This window comes from Phalacrocorax carbo, chromosome 19 (assembly GCF_963921805.1).
Source record: "Phalacrocorax carbo chromosome 19, bPhaCar2.1, whole genome shotgun sequence".
Classification (NCBI taxonomy): Eukaryota; Metazoa; Chordata; class Aves; order Suliformes; family Phalacrocoracidae; genus Phalacrocorax; species Phalacrocorax carbo.
The window spans coordinates 5210384-5229466 of NC_087531.1; the positions used below are offsets into that span (position 1 = coordinate 5210384).

At 45.9% G+C, this 19083-nt stretch overlaps 1 protein-coding gene across 1 annotated transcript in view; it reads right to left on the reverse strand.

Annotated features, from left to right (window-relative positions):
• The window catches only part of LOC135316455 (solute carrier family 12 member 2-like), a 147052-nt gene that overhangs the window by 67048 nt on the left and 60921 nt on the right, over positions 1–19083 (reverse strand). The window contains exons 7-10 of the mRNA XM_064469903.1: positions 16780–16888; positions 16159–16286; positions 15987–16071; positions 7314–7462 (exon numbers count right to left, since the gene is read on the reverse strand). Coding sequence (XP_064325973.1) covers positions 7314–7462; positions 15987–16071; positions 16159–16286; positions 16780–16888 — 471 coding nt within the window. The remainder of the gene's footprint in view (positions 1–7313; positions 7463–15986; positions 16072–16158; positions 16287–16779; positions 16889–19083) is intronic.

Consider the following 19083-nt stretch of genomic DNA (forward strand, 5'->3'; position numbering starts at 1 on the left):
CACAAAACCACACACACAGAGCAACTCAGAGACAACCAGAAAGAGAAGCACCCCCACAGAAAGACACCCAGAGGGTGGGAGAGACTCATGTTGAGATACCCAGAGACACACACATGCATACGCACCCATAGAGACATCCAGCAAGAGCCATCCCAGACACAGACACCCAGAGAGAGACACACACCACACACAAAGAAACCCACAGATAGAGATACCCCCCCAGTATACACAGGCACCCAGAGAGAGAGAGAGACACTTCCCATATGCAGATACCATGAGGGAGAGACAACCCTCCACAAAGACACCCAGGGATACACCCATACACAGAAACCAAGAGACACACAACAGCACGCACAGACACCTGCAGAGCAACACACAGAGAGAGACAGTGATAGTGCAATACACACACAGAGAGCCAGAGACACCCACAGCCAAAGAAACGCTCACAAACACACCCTGAGTGACATTGACAGAGAACCAGAGCAACACCCACAGAAAAACCAACATACAGACACAGAGGGATTTGAGTTGCATGTTACAGGAATTACTATAGCAGGAACATTGCAATGTTAAACCCTAGAACGCGGCCCAAAGGGACCAGGGTGGAGATTGTAATGGATATACCTTTAAATTGTTGTAATCCATTATTTCAGTTGCATGTTATAGGAAGTACTGTAGCAGGAACCACCTGAACCAATGGAGGATGAACCTTAAAAGAAGCAGTGCAAGTGCAGCAGTGACCTGAACTGAGATGGCTTTGGTGCCCAATAACTCCACGCAGCACACCACCTCTCCTGTCCTGAGCGATGGAGCCCAAAGTCATAGATTGAAATGAACTGAGTGGACTTTTTCTGGCATTTCTGGTCATTTTAGAGGAATGGCCCATAGATTAAGGGGACGATATCTGTGTATATTTATCAAAAAAGGATGGGAAGTGGGGTGGTGGGTAATGAGAATGTATTTTGGTAGTGCAGGACCTGAGCATGACATAAATGGTATGGAATAAGGGGTGGAGAAAGAGCTGGTTTTAGATGGCATAGATATAATTTTGTTCATAGTAGCTTTTATGGGGCTATGTTTTGGATTTCTGATTAAAACAGTGTTGATAATACAGGGATGTTTTAGTTCCTGCTGAGCAGAGCTTACACAGACTCAAGGCCTTTTCTGCTCCTCACCCCACCCCAGCAGCAACTAGGATAGGGGTGCACAAGAATTTGGGAGAGGACACAGCTGGGACAGCTGAAGCAAACTGACCAAAGTGATATTCCATACCATATGACGTCATAGAATCATAGAATCATTAAGGTTGGAAAAGACCTCTAGGATCATCGAGTCCAACAGTCAACCCAACAATACCATGTCTCCTAAACCATGCCCTCAAGTGCCACGTCTACACGTCTTTTAAATACCTCCAGGGATGGCGACTCTACCACCTCTCTGGGCAGCCTGTTCCAATGTCTGACCACTCTCTCAGTAAAGAAATTTTTCCAAATATCCAATCTAAACATCCCCTGATGCAGCTTGAAGCCATTTCCTCTCGTTCTAGCACTAGCGACCTGGGAGAAGAGACCAACACCCACCTCGCTACAACCTCCTTTCAGGTAGTTGTAGAGAGCAATAAGGTCTCCCCTCAGTCTCCTCTTCTCCAGGCTAAACAACCCCAGTTCCCTCAACCTTTCCTCATAAGACCTGCTCTCTAGTCCCTTCACCAGCTTCGTTGCCCTTCTTTGGCCACACTCCAGCAACTCGATGTCCTTCTTGTAGTGAGGGGCCCAAAACTGAACACAATATTCAAGGTGTGGCCTCACCAGGGCGGAGTACAGGGGCATGATTACTCCCCTCCTACTGCTGGCCACACTATTCCTGATACAAGCCAGGATGCTTTTGGCCTTCTTGGCCACCTGGGCACACTGCTGGCTCATGTTCAGCCGGCTGTCAACCAACACCCCCAGGTCCTTCTCCACCAGGAACCTTTCCAGCCACTCTTCCCCAAGCCTGTAGCATTGCATGGGGTTGTTGTGACCAAAGTGCAAGACCTGGCACTTGGCCTTATTAAACCTCATACAATTGGCCTCAGCCCATCGGTGGTGAGTGCGAAGCAAAGGTGAGCCTCGTCCCAAGGGCGGCAGGGCAAGGGCAAGGCGAGGGCTAGCCTTGTCCCATGAGGGGTGAGGCAAGGACGAGGCAAGGGCGAGCCTTGCTTGAAGGCCTTGTCCCGTGGGTGGAGAGGCAAGGGTGAGGCGAGGGCGAGCTTCGTTGCCCCAGTCAGCAACCAAGCACCACACAGCTGCTCGCTCATTTCCCCCCTGGTGGGATGGGGAAAGAATCAGAAGAGTAAAAGTGAGGAAACTCCTGGGTTGAGATAAAGACAGTTTAATAGGTAGAGCAAAAGCCACATGCAGAAACAAATCAAAACAAGGAATTAATTCACCACTTCCCATGGGCAGGCAGGCGTTCAGCCATCTCCAGGAAAGCAGGGCTCCATCAAGCGTAATGGTTACTTGGGAAGACAAATGCCATCACTCCGAATGTCCCCCCTTCCTTCTTCTTCCCCCAGCTTTATATACTGAGCATGACATCATATGGTATGGAATATCCCTTTGGTCAGTTGGGGTCAGCTGTCCCGGCTGTGCCCCCTCCCAACTTCTTGTGCACCCGGCAGAGCATGGGAAGCTGAAAACGTCCTTGACTAGTGTAAGCGCTACTTAGCAACAACTAAAACGTCTCCACATTATCACCGCTGTTTCCAGCACAAATCCAAAACATAGCCCCATACTAGCTACTATGAAGAAAATTAACTCCATCCCAGCTGAAACCAGGACACAGGGTCACCCAGAGAAAGGCACACCCACAAAGAGGGGCAGAGAGACAAACCCAAGAACAAAGAAAGGGAAGCAGAGAAGGGAACAGGGAGGAGGAAAGCAAAGGAACCGGGTCAGAGGCAGAGGAACAGAATGTCCAGGAACAGGGACAGAGGTGTTAAGAGAAGGAGGCAGAAGAACAGGGAGGGGCATGCCCAAGCACAGAGAGAGAGACAGAGGAGGGGGAGGTCCAGGAACAGGGGGGAAGGGAGGAAAGAAGATTGAGGCAAAGAGGAGACCCAAAAAAAGAAGAGAAGGAGGCAGAGGAGAGGAAAGCCTAGAAAAGACAGGGAGGCAGAGAAGGGAAGGCTGAGAAAAAGAGGATGAGGCAAGGGAAGGGGCACACCCAGGAAATGAGAATGAGGAAGAGAACAGTCACGCCCTATATAGGAGGGAAAGTTGAGGCAGAAGAGGAGCATGCTCACAAAAAGAGGACAGGGCAGAGGGAGGGCACACTCAAAAAATGAGGATGAGGCCTAGGAAAGAAAGAGAAGCAAAGGAATGTGAGGCAGAGAAAAGAAAGGCCCAGAAAAAGAGAGGAAGGCAGAGGAGGGGCAAGGCCCAGGAACAGGATGGGGAGGCACATAAGGGCAAGACTCAGAAAAAGAAATCGAGGCAGAGGAGGGAGCATGCCCAAGAAATGAGGATTAGGAAGAGAAGAGGCATGCCCAGGAAAAGAGAATAAGGCAGATGAGGGGGAAGCCCAGGAAAAGAGGGTGAGGTAGAGGAGGGACGAGACGGGTGGGGCTGGGTAAAGAGAGCAAGACAGAGGAGGAGGAGACCAAGGCAAAGAGGGTGAAGATGAGGAGGGCGAGGCCCAGGCAACAAAGATGCAGCCCCCACAAAAAAGACGAAGGCAAAGAGTGGGAAAGTGAGGCAGAAGAGGACGAAGCCCAGGAGAAGAGGAAGAGGCAGAAGAGGAAGAGGCCCAGGTAAGGAGAGAGAGTTAGAGGAGAAGGGGCCCAGGCAAAGAGGGCGAAGCAGAGGAGGCAAAGGCCCAGAGAAAGAGGCAGAGGAGGGGGAGACCCTAGAAAAGAGAGGGGAGCAGAGGAGAGGGAGGCCCAGGAAGAGAAGGCAAGGCAGAGAAGGGGCATGCCCAAGAAAATAAGGGGAGGCAAAGAAGGGGCATACCCAGGAAAAGAGGCCCAGGAAAGGAGGGGCAAGGCCCAGGAGAGGAGGAGGGCAAGGTATGTGAAAAGAGGGCGAGACAGAGGAGAACCTCAGGAAAGGAGGCCAAGACGGGGAAGAGAAGGGCGAGGTGAGGCCCAAGAAAGGAGGGCGAGGCCAAGGCGAGGCAAAGCTCAAGGAAAGGAAGGCGAGGTGGGGTAGAGGCAAGGCCCAAGGACCTGTGAGCAGGGCAAGCTGAGGCCTGAGAGGCTTAGGGCGTGCTGGGAGAGGAGCAAGGCCTGAGGACCTCTAGGGCATGCTGGCGAGGCCTAAAGAGCCAGGGGCAAGGAGCCAGGGGAGGCGAAGCCAAAGCAGCCGGGGGTCAGGCGAAGGCCCAGAGAGCGCGAGATGACAGTGAAGGAACAGGGGAAAAGGTGAGGGTGAGGGCCAAGGAGACTGGGGCAAGGACCAAGCTGGGCAGGGGCCAAGTAAAGGAGGATGATGATGAGGTGAGGCCACAGGAACAAGGGGAAAGGCAAGGCCCAAAGAGTGCAGGACAAGGGCCAAGGAACCGGGTATGGGGTTAGGAGAGAGCCAAGGAGACAGGAGTGGGGAGAGGTGGGGCAAGGAAAGAGCAAGGCACGGCCCAAGGAGCCGGGGGCAAGGCTAGAGTCAGGCAAGGGCACATGAGCTAAGCTAGGGGCATGGCAAGGGCCACGGAGAAGAGGCAGAGGGTGAGGCGAGGCCAGGCCCAAAAGGCCTGGGGGTAAGGTGAGGGCAAGGTGAGGCAAGGGTGAGTCAAGGATGAGCCTTGTCCTGAGGGCGGCGCAGCAAGGAGAGAATGAGGTGAGGAGAGGGCAGGGAGGTGAGAGTGAGGTGAGGGCAACCCTTGGATGGAGGGCAGCGAGGGGAAGGCAAGAAGAGGGCGAGACAAGGGCAAGCCTTGTCCCGTGGGCAGCGGGACGAGGGCGAGCCTTGACCCATGGGCATTGGGGCGAGGGCGAGGCAGGGTGAGCTTCGTTCCATGGGTGGCGGGGCGAGGGCGCGGCAAAGGCGTGCCTCGCCCAAGGGCAGTGGGGCGAGGTGAGGGCAAGCCTCGTCCCGCAGGGGGCGGGGCAAGGGCGAGGTGAGGTCAAGCCCCATCCTGCGGGTGGCAGGGTGAGGGCAAGGCGAGGGCGAGCATCATCCCGCAGGCGGCGAGGAGAGGGTGAGGCAAGGGCGAGCCTCGACCCATGGGCATTGGGGTGAGGGCGAGGCAGGGGCGAGCTTCATTCCACGGATGGCAGGGCAAGGGCGAGGCAAAGGCGAGCCTCGCCCGAGGGCGGCGGGTTGAGGGCGAGCCTCGTCCTGCAGGGGGTGGGGCAAGGGCGAGGTGAGGTCAAGCCCCCTCCTGCGGGCGGCGAGGCGAGGGCAAGCCCCCCTCCCACGGGCAGCATGGCGAGGGCAAGGCGAGGGTGAGCATCATCCCGCGGGCAGTGAGGCGAGGGCGAGGCGAGGGCGAGGCAAGGGTGAGCCTCGTCCCGAGGGCAGCGGGTTGAGGGCGAGGCGAGGGCGAGCCTCGTCCCGAGGGCGGCAGGGTGAGGGTGAGCCTCGTCCCGTGGGGGGCGAGCCTGGGGCGAGCCTTGGACCGCGGGTGGCGAAGCAAGAGCAAAGCAAGATGGGCAAGGCTGGAGGCCCAAGGAGAGGCAGAACAGGCAAGGCCAAACGGAGATGGGCAAGGGAAGTCCCATGGCCAAAGCAAGGGCAAAGGGCAGACAGGCGAGGTGGCAGGCAAGGCAAGGCCTGAGGTGAGGCCCAGGGGGAGGCCCAAGGCCAAAGTGAGGTGAGACAGGCAAGCCAGTGGGCAAGGCAAGATGGGCATGGCTCGAGGACAGGCAAGGTCTAAGTTGAGGAGGCCGGGGAGAGGCCACTCAATTTATACACCATAATCCAGAACTCGTAACCACAAGACCTAGAAGCCCACTTATGCAGGTAGCTCTAGTGGAGAAAATTTACATCCTTGCAAGTGCACACATAATATGAAGGGACGATAGCCAGCAAGAGTTTCAGTTATTTGGTCTAGCCATTGTAGAGAAAAAGTAAAGCTGCATGAAAACAAACAGTGGCTTCTCTGTCTTAGGGGTTTTTTTTCCTTTGTGGTTTTGTTTTCCGATTTGGGTTTTTAAAATATAATGCATATGGATAATACTGTATTCAACCCCCCCTTCCGTTTTCCAATGTTTTATAGCCTATATCCTTTGCAAGAGGAGTGTTTTAGTAGAACTTTTACACTGTTTCTGGAATTTAGTTTCATGCCACCTCTGACTGTCATCCAAAATTAGATGGTTTCATAAAAAACCATTTTGTATACTTCAAAATAGTTATGTGACCAAATTCTGCATTTATTTTATCCAGTAGTGGAACTCAACTAGAATTAGATAAAAGCTCAGGCTACAGAGCCCAAATAATTTCCTGAAGTTACTCTTTTACCCACTCACAGCCATTGTGACACTGAACAGAGGAATGCCTGAAGCCTGCAAGGACCTGCGCTTCATTTGCAATAACTGCAACAGGAACTAAAGACGGTCTTCCCATGCAAGCCTGCTACCATCCTGCTGAGTGCAATTCTAAACCTTCCGCCCACAGCTCTTCACGTCATCTAAGCTTTCCATAGGTAAACTGTATTATGGATCATCCATTTGTTGTCCAGCAAGTGCATTCAAAACCACATCTGCCTAAGCACTAAATACAAATCAATTCTTTGCTGTAAGAACTGAATGCAACACAAAGTGTACAGGAGTGATAGAATACTACTCACTACTCTTCAATCTTTTTTAAGTATAACATCAGTTCTTATAAAAATCTCACAAAATCCTTACTGTTAAAGATGATACTGTGACCACTATGTAACACCATTTTAAAAAAGCCAATACATTTCCTAGGAAATTTCAAGTTAAAAAAAAAACAGCCAACAAACCCAAGAAAGAAGTTACTGACAGAGATCTCCTATAATTACTATGCCTCACTATTAAGAATGAATACATCTATCCCTGTCATCCCTGAATGATGACATTCAATTATCTAAACAGAGCAAGCTGCAATACCACCACTAACCTAAGCAGCTTGCTCAGGAGAAGAGTAAATATACCAGCTGCATACAAATACCCAAAGGTGTTTTGCTTTTTTTAAACATAGTTACCTTGCTGTTCTACATACTAGCTTGAGTGTACCCCTGAACTATTCCAGATTAACCTTGTATTTATGGAGATAGACATTTTTAACCAATTTTTTGTTGTTAATATGCATTTCAAAAAAAAAAAAAAAAGCACAAACCCCATTAAATTAATTTAAGAGAACATTTCATACCTGGAAATTGTTCATCAGCCCGTACTGACACCCTGTCTGGCAGGATGAGAAATCATAGTTTAATTTGCAAGCTGCAGTAGTACAGTTTGTCAGCTCAGTGACAATGGTGTTATTAACATTCCCTGTAGCATCTCGAACAACACAGGAACCTAGAGCAGACCCAATCACAAGAATAAGCATTAACAGACTGAACCTGCACTTAGGAAGGACATGTGTCTAGCTTAATTCCCTTTTTAGGTAAGCATATTCTCACAGAGCAACATTACGATAAGGCATTTATGTTTTTAATAAGTTTCAGTCTTAAGCACTTCTTCACCGTGAAGAACAAACACAAGCAAGCTAACTATCTGCTTTCTTGTTTGAGAAGAGCCTAAGTTTTAGAGAAGCCAGAGTCCAATAAATAACAAAAAGGAAAAACCTAGCACAGAGGAAAGCTACAAATCACTTGAACGGCAAAAGTTTAATAGCTCATTTTTAGTTCAATCTTTGAATCATGACTTTCCCATAGCACTTTATTTGAAGTTAGTATTAAGCACCATCACGTGATTGTTAGTGTGGGTGTTGGGCTTGATTTTTTAAAAAAAATTATTTATTTTTTTTTTTACTAATTTTTTTGTGCACTTTTCCTAGTGGAGTGCAGTTTTGTAGTGATACGTACATACGTATATAGATAGGTGTACACAATTTTGCAACTGTTTATTTTCCTAGAAGATTAAGTGTGATGATTCCACAGTAAAAAAATTTCCAGGTATAGTGACAAAAAAGGTTTGCCTGACAGATATAAATCAAGCAAGGACGTTAACGTTCCTAGATTATCTAATGAATAGTTTTCCTGGAATTTCCTCCTTTCCCTCTAATAATAGAGATATATAAAATAGAATAGCATAGAACACCATAGAACAGAATAGACTATTTCAGTTGGAAGGGACCTAAAATGATCATCCAGTCCAACTGCCTGACCAAGTCAGGGCTGACCAAAAGTTCAAGCATGTTATTAAGGGCATTGTCCAAATGCCTCTTAAACACTGACAGGCATGGGACATCGGCCACCTCTCTAGGAAGCCTGTTCCAGTGTTTGTCCACCCTCTCGGTAAAGAAGTGCTTCCTAACGTCCAGTCTAAACCTCTCCTGACGCAGCTTTGAACCATTCCCACGCGTCTTGTCACTGGATACCAGGCAGAAGAGATCAGCACCTCCCTCTCCACTTCCCCTCCTCAGGAAGCCGTAGAGAGCAATGAGGTCACCCCTCAGCCTCCTTTTCTCCAAACTGGACAAGCCCAAAGTCCTTAGCCCCGCTCCCCATAGGACATTCCTTCCAGCCCTTCCACTGGCTTTGTTGCCCTCCTCTGGACACATTCAAGGACCTTCACAGCCTTCTTAAATTGTGGGGCCCAGAACTGCACTCAATACTCAAGGTGAGGCCACACCAGCGCTGAATACAGCAGGCTCATCATCTCTTTTGACCAGCTGGTTATATTGTGTTTAATGCACCCCAGGACGCGTTCTGCCCTCTTGGCTGCCAGGGCACACTGCTGACTCCTATCGAGCCTGCTGTCGGCCAGCACCCCCAGATCCCTTTCTGCAGGGCTGCTCTCCAGCCACTCCTCTCCCAAACTATACTTGTGCCCAGTGTTACTCCATCCCAGGTGCAGGATCAGGCATTTGAACTTGTTAAATTTCATCCCATTAATCATTGCCCAATGCTCCAATACATCTAGATCCCTCTGCAAGGCCTCTTGTCCCTCGAGTGAGTCAACAGCACCTCCCAGTTTGGTATCGTCACCAAACTTGCTAATGGTGCATTCGACTCCTGCATTCAGATCGTTGATAAATATATTGAACAGGACTGGCCCTAGAACTGAACCCTGAGGAACGCCGCTGGTGACCGGTCGCCAGCCAGATGTAGCCCCATTCACTACAACCCTTTGAGCTCTGCCCTTCAGCCAGTTCTTCACCCAGCACACCGTGAACCTGCTCATCCCACAGCTGGACAACTTGTCCAGAAGGATGCTGTGAGGGACAGTATCAAAAGCCTTACTAAAATCCAGAAAAACTACATCCACTGCCTTCCCTTCATCCACTAGGTGGGTGACCTTATCATAGAAGGATATCAAATTGGTTAAACAGGACTTTCCCTTTGTGAACCCATGTTGTCTGTGCCTGAGGATCGCATTATTCTTTAAATGCCTTTTTGTAGTACCCAGTATGATCTTCTCCATAGTTTTTCCGGGTACTGAGGTTAGACTAATAGGTCTGTAGTTCCCTGGGTCTTCCCTCTCGCCCTTCTTGTAAATTGGAATAACATTGGCTAGCTTCCAGCCAGCAGGGACCTCCCCAGACTCCCAAGACCTTTGGTAGATGATCGAGAGGGGTCCTGCCATAACATCCACTAGCTGCTTCAGTACTCTGCGATGAATCCCATCAGGCCCCACAGACTTGCGAACATTCAGCTGATACAGCTCGTCCCTTACAATTTCAGAGTCCACAAATGGAAATTCACCGTTCCCACACTCGTGGTCCTCTGACTCAAGGGACCAGGCAGCCCAAGGTCTATCAGTATTATTAAAGACTGAGGCAAAAAATGCAGTGAATGCCTCCACTTTGTCTTCATCCCTATTAGTCAGGTGACCATCTTCAACAAGTATCGGTCCAATGTTTTCTTTAGATCTCTTCTTGCTATTAACATACTTAAAAAGCCCTTGTTATCTGACACAACACCGGCCAGTTTCAACTCTAGTTGAGCTTTGGCCTTTCGTGTCTTCTCCCTGCATATACGAACCACAGCTCTGTAATCTTCCTGCGAAGCCCGACCTTGCTTCCAGAGATCATACCATTTCTTTTTCCTCTTGAGCTCCATGAGGACGTCCCTGTTCAGCCAAGCTGGTCTTCTGCCCCGCTTGCTTGACTTTCGACACAGTGGACTTGCCTGCTTCTAAAAGGTGGTTCTTAAAGACTGACCAGCACTCGTGGACTCTTAAGCCCTCAAAAGCAGATTCCCAGGGGACTCTGCTAAGTAGCTCCTTGAATAGCTTAGAGTTTGCTCTCCTGAAGTCCAGGGTAGCAACTCTGCTGTCCTTTCTTCTCATTATGCTGAAAGTTTCAAACTCAACCATTTCATGATCACTGTGGCCAAGACAGCCACCTACCATCACGTTGTCCAAAAAGCAGATTCGTTGCCCGGTGTGCAATGAGTCAATAATCACACACTCAGGAGAGACATCGCTTATTTATTTCAGGGTTGCGCAAGCCTGGGTGCTCGGTGGTTTCCCACAAATCAAGCACCCCGGGTCAAAATTGCAGTAGGTATTTATACACTTAAATGTGTTAGTAACATGTAATATTCGCACCCCCCAGCTAGTCATTGGTTAGCTTCTTTCTCACTTCATCTTAAAGGTACAGCTCCTTTTAAATTTACTACGCATGCTCAGAGGGTAAGGGGCTTATTTGAGTAGGGGGCTTTCTGACCTATGGGCGTGATTTTTAGTATTATAACGAGGATAGTTCTTACCAAGTTGGCAACATACATAAAACATCCTGATTAGTTGTCCTCCTTAAGGTCTAATTGCCCTGGGATGTCCTTGGTTAAAGGATACTGACTTCGTACTTTATCACCCAGCTGAGGCGGGAGCTTTCCCTTTTATCAGTCTCTCAGTCTCTCAGTCCTTCTCCAAGGATACCGAATGTCTGTTCTTCTAATCAGAGATAATTAAGTGCCCTTTACTTATTAGCTTAACATATACGAAGAACATCTTGGCCTAATACAATGTTAGCTAAGTTTCTTCAACAATCACATCCCCCACGATTCCTTCTCTATTCACAGGTCCCTTCCAACCCCAACCATTCTGTGATTCTGCGAAATAGCAAGTCTAGGAGGGCATCTTTCCTAGTTGGCTCACTGAGTGCCTGTGACAAGAAGTTATCTCCTACAAACTTCAAGAATTTCCAAGACCCGCTCGTCACAGCAGTGTGATATTCCCAGTTGATGTCTGGGAAGTTGAAAGCTCCCATAAGGACAAGGGCTACCAATCCTGAAATTTCTCCTAATTGCCTATAGATTAACTCATCAGCGCTTACATCCTGGCTGGGCGATCGGTAGTAGACGCCCACTACAACACCTCCTTTGTTTTCCGTCCCGCTAATCCCCACCCAGAGGCTCTCAACCACATCATCCCTAACTGTAAGGGCTGTACAGTCAAATCTCTCCCTTACATATAGTGTGGCACCTCCACCTCGCCTGCCCTGTCTATCCCTCCTGAACAGCCTGTAGCCCTCCATCCCAGCACTCCAATCGTGGGGCCCATTCCACCAAGTCTCACTAATACCAATGATATCGTAGCTCTGGGAGCTTCCAGTTCATCCTGTTTGTTTCTCATACTGCGTGCGTTGGTGTACAAGCGTTTCAGATACGCTCCTGAGCCCTCTGTGCTCCCAGGAGCAGTGTAAATGCATTGCCACCCTCAGGTGATGCCATGCCAACTCTTGGCTTACCTACTGTAATCCTGTTGGCATCCCCTTCCCCCGTCGATTCTAGTTTAAAGCTCTCTCGATCAGTCCTGCCAGCTTATGCCCAGAGATGTGTTTTTCCCCATCGGAACAGGTGGATCCCGGCAGGCCCCAGCATACCTTGTGTCTCGATGGCTCTTCCATGGTTTAAAAACCCAAAGTTTTGGCGGAGGCACCAGTCCTGGAGCCAGATATTGATATCCTGCGCTCACCTGCTTCTTCCAAAGTCTCCCCCCATTACTGGGAGGACTGAGGAAAACGCTACCTGTGCTCCCGAATTTTTTAGCATTCTTCCCAGGGCTCTGAAATCTCTTTTGACTGACCTCAGACTTTTTGTTGTGACATCATTTGTACCCACGTGAAAGAGCAGGAATGGACAGTAGTCTGAAGGTTGAACTAGGCTCTTCAGTCTTGTGGTGACGTCCCTAATTCGGGCCCCAGGGAGGCAGTAAACTTCCCTGAAAAGAGGTTCTGGTCTGCAAATGGGTGCTTCCGTTCCGCACAGGAGGGAATCACCAATGACCTTAACTCGCCGTAACATAAGATGACTTATGTTATAAAGCTTCATACACATACTTCAGTTTAGAGTCTACTATTACATATTTCCTGTGTTCACAGAGAACACTTTCACAACTTTTAATCTCAAACTGTATATAAACAGCTTGTACATCTCAGTCAACATGGCTCAGTCATTTAAAAAAAAAACAAACCCAAACCCAAACCAAAAAGCAATCACAAGCAGTTTGTCATGAAAGCCCTGTTGCAAGTCAGTTTCTGACAACCCACCTCCCATGTGATTCTTTGTTGTACTGTAAAATCCCACAGACTCATCACTACTGTTACTTTTCTCCCTTGGGGGGGGGGGGGGCAGGGGGCAGGGGGCAGGGTGTTAAGTTCTATCACTTGAAAACTGCTGTCTTCAACTACTTTATGAGTAAAATTCCACTGTTCAGGAAAACTGTGAAGACAACATTTCAGCCTCTAAGTACTAAGATTACTGTCACCTGATTAAAAAGACTGCAAAAGGTTTGTGTGGGTTGTTTGGGTGGGTTTTTTTGTTGTTTGGGGCTTGTTTGTTTGTTTTTGTTTTTTAGACAAACTAGAGGAGTCTGAGTATTATTCAACATTCTATGTTTAACAATTGAGGTAGTTAAATTGTGTTTGGACACCAGCCAATGTATCGAGGAAAGGCAATTAAATGAGTGGGGAAGATAAGAGGAAAGTCTGCAGACCACTAAAGGCCAAGAGAATTCCCTTGCTCTGGTCTTTTAGGACCTTAAATGATGAGGAGGTCCTGGGAACGGAAGTATGCGACTATGGATGACTTAAATGACTTGCTTGCAAAATAAGATAAAAGGCACAGATATACTACAAGCATACAAGAATAGGTTTAATTTTCTCAAATGGCAATGCCTGCTATCTATGTAAAATAATTTGTTACTTTTTCCATTGATAAGGAGAATCCCTAAATACATATACCATATTTAGATTGCTTCCTAGCCTTTAGAACTTAAGCAACACCTGGCCCTGATAGGTGGACATTACTTAATACTTCCAATTTTCAGATTTATTTTTCAGTTGCTTACTAGGCCCAATTGGTTAAAATTCAGTAAGAGTTTCCTATACTGATCATCTCTCTTAAGGTTTTCTTCTGGGTGGGGGGGTGTGGTTTCTTGTTTGTTTCATCTTAATTGGGATTAAAAGTTCTGTATGAGGAAAAAAAAAAATATTTCTTCTCTTCCACCATGCAAGTATTTCCCCCGGCCATTGAAGTAGGATATAATGAATGTCACAATATATTTACTTACTGAACTATTTCTAGACAACATCTTGTTGGTAATATGTTGCAGTGGTAGACTCATGTAAGCTGAGAATCCCATTAAATAGCTACAGTGTGGTATCACAACCGTCTCATTCCTTGTTCCCCTGCGTGTGTGTAAGAGCTGCCAGCCAGCTGAATTTGGAGTCAAAGTACAACAGAAAGGGACAATGGCACTATGAACAAATAGTACAAGAGAATACAAAACAGAAGCCAGTTGGTCAAGCTGCATTCTCAATAGAAGATACTTATATCTAAGTAACAGTTCAGTCATTTTATTTAACCTTAATTCAGAAAGGTTTTATTTATAATAGATTCTGGCAACATTTTCCTTAATAATCACTAGGTCCTCTTTTCTGTAAAAATAGGGTTTCACCTTTTTATAGGCATTCAAAAGCATATTCCTGCCAAAGTCAAATGAAGTTTTTCCTGCGCTATAAGCCTCTGATAAGGTTAACAGACCATCTATATCAAGTTCTTTACAAGTACATACAAGCAGCAAGATCTCCAGAGATGCTACCCTGAGTGCTCCAGACTGCAACTGAGAGGGCTTCGCAACTTCTTTGGTGCTACAGTTAGCCTCTCATTAGTCTTACCTCTTTGTGTGGAGAAAGCATGCCTTAACCCTGTTGAGGAGTTTGTTTTTATTGGGGCTTTTCTTGTTTTAAAGCAACTACATTGCAGTCTAAATGTTGTGCTTTTAAATAAGTCTTTCAAGAATTTTGATACAAATGTTTCTTATACAACCTTAATCCTGCCACCCTGCACATCTGCATGAGTCCCTTGCTAAAATATGAACTGCACGCTTTCCCACCACAACTGCTATCTTTTTGAAATAGGGTGCCTAGCTCTGGCTGTATGGCTAGCAATTTTCCCTTTCTAAGCCCTCTTTACTCAGTCTCTTAAACCTCTTATTTACTACATAGCATGCAAATATTGAACTAAGCTGAGAATTTTAATTTTTTTTAAACAACTTTATCAGCACAGTACCCAAATATCTTAAATATGAAGGTATTTTGACAATATTCAGGTACATCAGGGAAAGACCAGTCATAGCTGCATGGATAATGAACCGAGATTTACAGGACCCCTCAAATTGGTGAGCACCTAGAGTTTGTTCTCATCCCCCTCAGACATCACTATTCAGTGACATTTGCTAGCCCCTTCAAAGTTTTAATGACTTGCTCATCACTTCATTAGAAGTACACAGTGGGGAATAGTTGGTGGGGGAAGGGAAAGAGTATTTGCATCTGTCCAGTTCCTGGTCCAATGCCAACAACAACAACAAGAAGCTAAATTTCACTTTGTCTTTCATTTCATAACCTATAACTTCTGATAATAGGAATTTTTAATTAACAGATTTCTAATTGTAAATTGTAAAAATGTTTAAAAGATGACTAAAGTATTCTATTAACAGATTAATATAGATGAATATTAATGAGTATGGGGGTTCAAGTTCTAAAAATATTAATATTTGGTAGCAGAGATCTATGTGGTCAATCTAATTAGAAGACAGGTTTACTGTTAGTCATTATCCTGCATAGAGCACAATCACTAGAGAGAAATTATTTGGCAGCGCTACAATATACTGTTAGCCAACGGCGGCAGACTAGCAAGATTGGTATCTTTAGAAAGGAAGTATAATTAGTGGTAAGATCAATGCAATGGTACTCTTATAAACATGAATTTCATTCAAAAGGCAGCACAACTAAGCTAAAGCAAGGTCTTTCATATAAGAAAACTGACTACTGCCAGAAACTATGTGACACACAAAAACATTTCAGATCATCTCCTCTTCCCCCCAAAAAATAAAAGCTATAGACATTTCTGAACATGACAACACTTCTGAAAGTGGGGTTAGACAGATAAAAGATGTCACTCACTCTCCTCCCTCTACTGGGAATTACTGTTCATGCCACCTTGGCAGAGAGTAGCGTGACCATCCCAAAATTTGCTTCAGGTAGAATAGCTGACTTGCACCATTTTCAATCAGCACAGGTGTTAAGTGAATATTTCCTGAAAATGCACTTTTCTAATACAGAATCCTACTGCCGAATTCTAAACATCTTAACAGAAATGCTACCACAGATTAGGAGATACTAATATGAAATCTTGTGTCATTTAATTGTTGTCTTTAGTCTGAAGCAGTCACCACTAACCTTAGAAAAATATCACTCATTTAAAAAAATTATAAAACACAGCTGAAAACTTGGATCTCCAACAATAAAAATTAGAAAGCTCTGGCTATTACTTTCCTATGCATGAGAGGCAAACTGAATTACATAAGCTATATTAAAACATACCCTCACAAAGAATGTGAAATGATAAAGTAAAAAACGTCCACTATTTACCTACAGATACTGCAATTCCTATGTAAACCAAAGTAGTAATTAAGATGGCCAACAGCATTCCCTTAGGTATGGCTGACTGTGGATCCTGAAAGAAAAATTTCAGTGGGCAGTCATGATACAGATAAACATTAACTCTACATTTGTGGTCAGAATTTGCTAATTCACTACTCACCGCAAGATCACCTGAGATATTTGCACCAGCAAGTATGCCGGTTGCAGCAGGGAAGAAAATAGCAAATACAGAAAAGAAAGTTTCCTCATTTCGGAAATCTGGTCCAAAATTCTCCGCAAATATTTCAGCTGTAGAGAAAGATTTTTTCATTTAAGTCTGCCATTATTCATATATAGCCTACAGTATTAGCCAATTCCAGCCAATATTACCCTAATGGAAAAGCTGAAGAAAAAAAAAAATCCCATGCCCACACACAGCAGCATGCCCTACCCAAGTGTAGAGCATTTTAACATAGGTAAGCCCTAATTCATCACTTCAGCTCAAAATTAAAAGTGAACACAGTAAACTTTAAAAGTCTTTAAAAACAGAACAAGTATGTATAATATGATCCAGCCTTTTTAAAGTTAGTATAATTGATATTAAGCAAGCAGGACCAGTTTTCAGCCTCAAAAATTTTAAGATTAAGGAATAAAACAACACAAGCTTGAAAGAACTGGGAAAAGCAATCTCTGTAGTTAAATAGGAAGCGACTATAAGCTATTTTAGATGTTTTAATCAATTATGACAGCACGTCTCTTCTCTGCAAAGGTGTTATTTAAGATACTAACTGTTCCAACTTACCTTTATAACCAAAGAAACCTTTAGGCTTCTTATTGTCCAAAGGAATAAATGTCCCTATGACAAAGTCTCCAATAGCAAGTATGAGGATCACCAATAAAACTATCTGTGCCTGAAATAAAATTATTACAGTCAGACAGAAGGATTTGCCATTTTGCACAGCTCTAAGTCTCAAAGCTAAGAATGTATTCTAAAATGTAAATGCATTCTAAAATTACTCCATTACAAATTCAGCTAAGTCTTATAATATTTGTTCTCTGCAAATAAGGTATGCTGGATAGAACACATACCAGGATTTAAGAGAAAAATATGAATAATTTGAAAGTTGAACATTTATTCAAAATGGAATTTATTATTACTATACCCCCCCAACTGATTTCTCTAAAGACGAAGTACCTAAAAGTTATTTTGTCCATAAGCCTTCCAGAAGGAAAGGATTTGAGTAGATGAGAGAAACTTACGGGGGGGGGGGGGGGAGCTGAATGCACACAAAAGCTAAGAGTATAGCATTATTAACTACGATTATAATACTTTGCCTTCTACTTAAGTATGTGTTTACTAAAAGTTCTACTATGTCGGAAATCAAATAGCATTTATTTGCTACTTTATACAATGGACTAGTTTATTCTGTTCAACTGCCATGCTCTCAAACATTGTTTACAAAATTAAATTGCAAAGACCACCACAAATTTCTGTTTACTTCCAGCTTTCAAACTTTTTTCAATGCAAACTAGGTTTTTAGCTGAAGTTGGACAAAACCATCACAAATACTATAGTACCAACAAAATGACGTATTTTAAACTATCCAAGACCTCAAAAGTGTGAATAATGATAAATCTAGGCATTGAGGAGGAGTCATGGCAGTCAGGTGAAATCCCCAGTGACTGGAGAAAAGGGAATATCACACCCATTTGTAAAAAGGGTAAAAAGGAGGTCCCTGGGAACGACTGACCAGTCAGCCTCACCTCTGTGCCCTGTGTAATCATGGAGCAGATCCTCCTGGAAGCTATGTCGAAGCCTAGGGAAGACAGCGAGGGGATTGCAGAAAGCCAACATGGCTTCACCAAGGGCAAATTGTGCCTGGCTACTCTAGTGGCCTTCTGCGATGGAGTGACTGCATCAGTGGACAAAGGAAGAGCAACTGATGCACTCTACCTGGACTTCTGTAAGGCCTTTGACACGGTCCCCCACAACAGTCTTGCCTCTAAATTGGAGAGAGATGGATTTGATGGCTGGACTGTTAGATGGATAAGGAATTGGCCAGATGGCTGCATCCAAAGAGTTACAGTCAACGGCTCAATGTCCAAATGGAAAGCAGTAACGAGTGGTGTCCCTCAAGGGTCCATACTGGGACCGATGCTATTTAATATCTTCACTAACGACATAGCTAGTGGGATTGAGTGCACCCTCAGCAAGAGCAAGGTTGCGGATGACACCAAGCTGAGTAGTGCAGTTGACATGCCTGAGGGAAGGGATGCCATCCAGAGGGACCTTGGCAGGCTGGAGAGGTGGGCCTGTGTGATCCTCATGCAGTTCCACAAGGCCAAGGGCAAGGTCCTGCACCTGGGTCGGGGCAGTCCCCAATATCAGTACAGACTGGGTGACGAGTGGATTGAGAGCAGTCCTGCAGAGGAGGACTTGGGGATAGTGGTGGACAAAAAACTGGACATGAGCCATCAGTGTACGCTTGCAGCCCAGAAAGCCAGTTGAATTCTGGGCCATGTAAAAAGAAGCATGGCCAGCAGGTCGAAGGAGGTGATTCTCCCCCTCTACTCCTCTCTCATGAGTACCACCTGGAGTATTGCGTCCAGCTCTGGGGTCCCCAGTACAAGAAAGACGTGGACCTGTTAGAGTGGGTCCAGAGGAGGGCCACGAAAATGGTCAGAGGGCTGGAACACTTCTATGAAGAAAGGCTGAGAGAGCTGGGGGTTTTCAGCCTGGAGTAGAGGAGGCTCCAGGGAGACCTTATTGCAGCCTTTCAATACTTAAAGGGGGCTTATAGGAAAGGTGGAGACTTTTTACCAGGACCGGTAGCAACAGAACAAGAGGTAACAGTTTTATACTGAGAGGGGGTAGGTTTAGATTGGAAATAAGGAAGAAATTATTTACAGTGAGGGTGGTAAGACACTGGAACAGGTTGCCCAGGGAAGTTGTGGATACCCCATTGCTGGAAGTGTTCGAGGTCAGGTTGGATGGGGCTTTGAGCAACTTGATCAAGTGAAAGATGTCCCTGCCCATGGCAGAGGGGGTGGACTAGATGACCTTTAAAGATCTCTTCCTACCCAAACCATTTTATGATTCTATGAT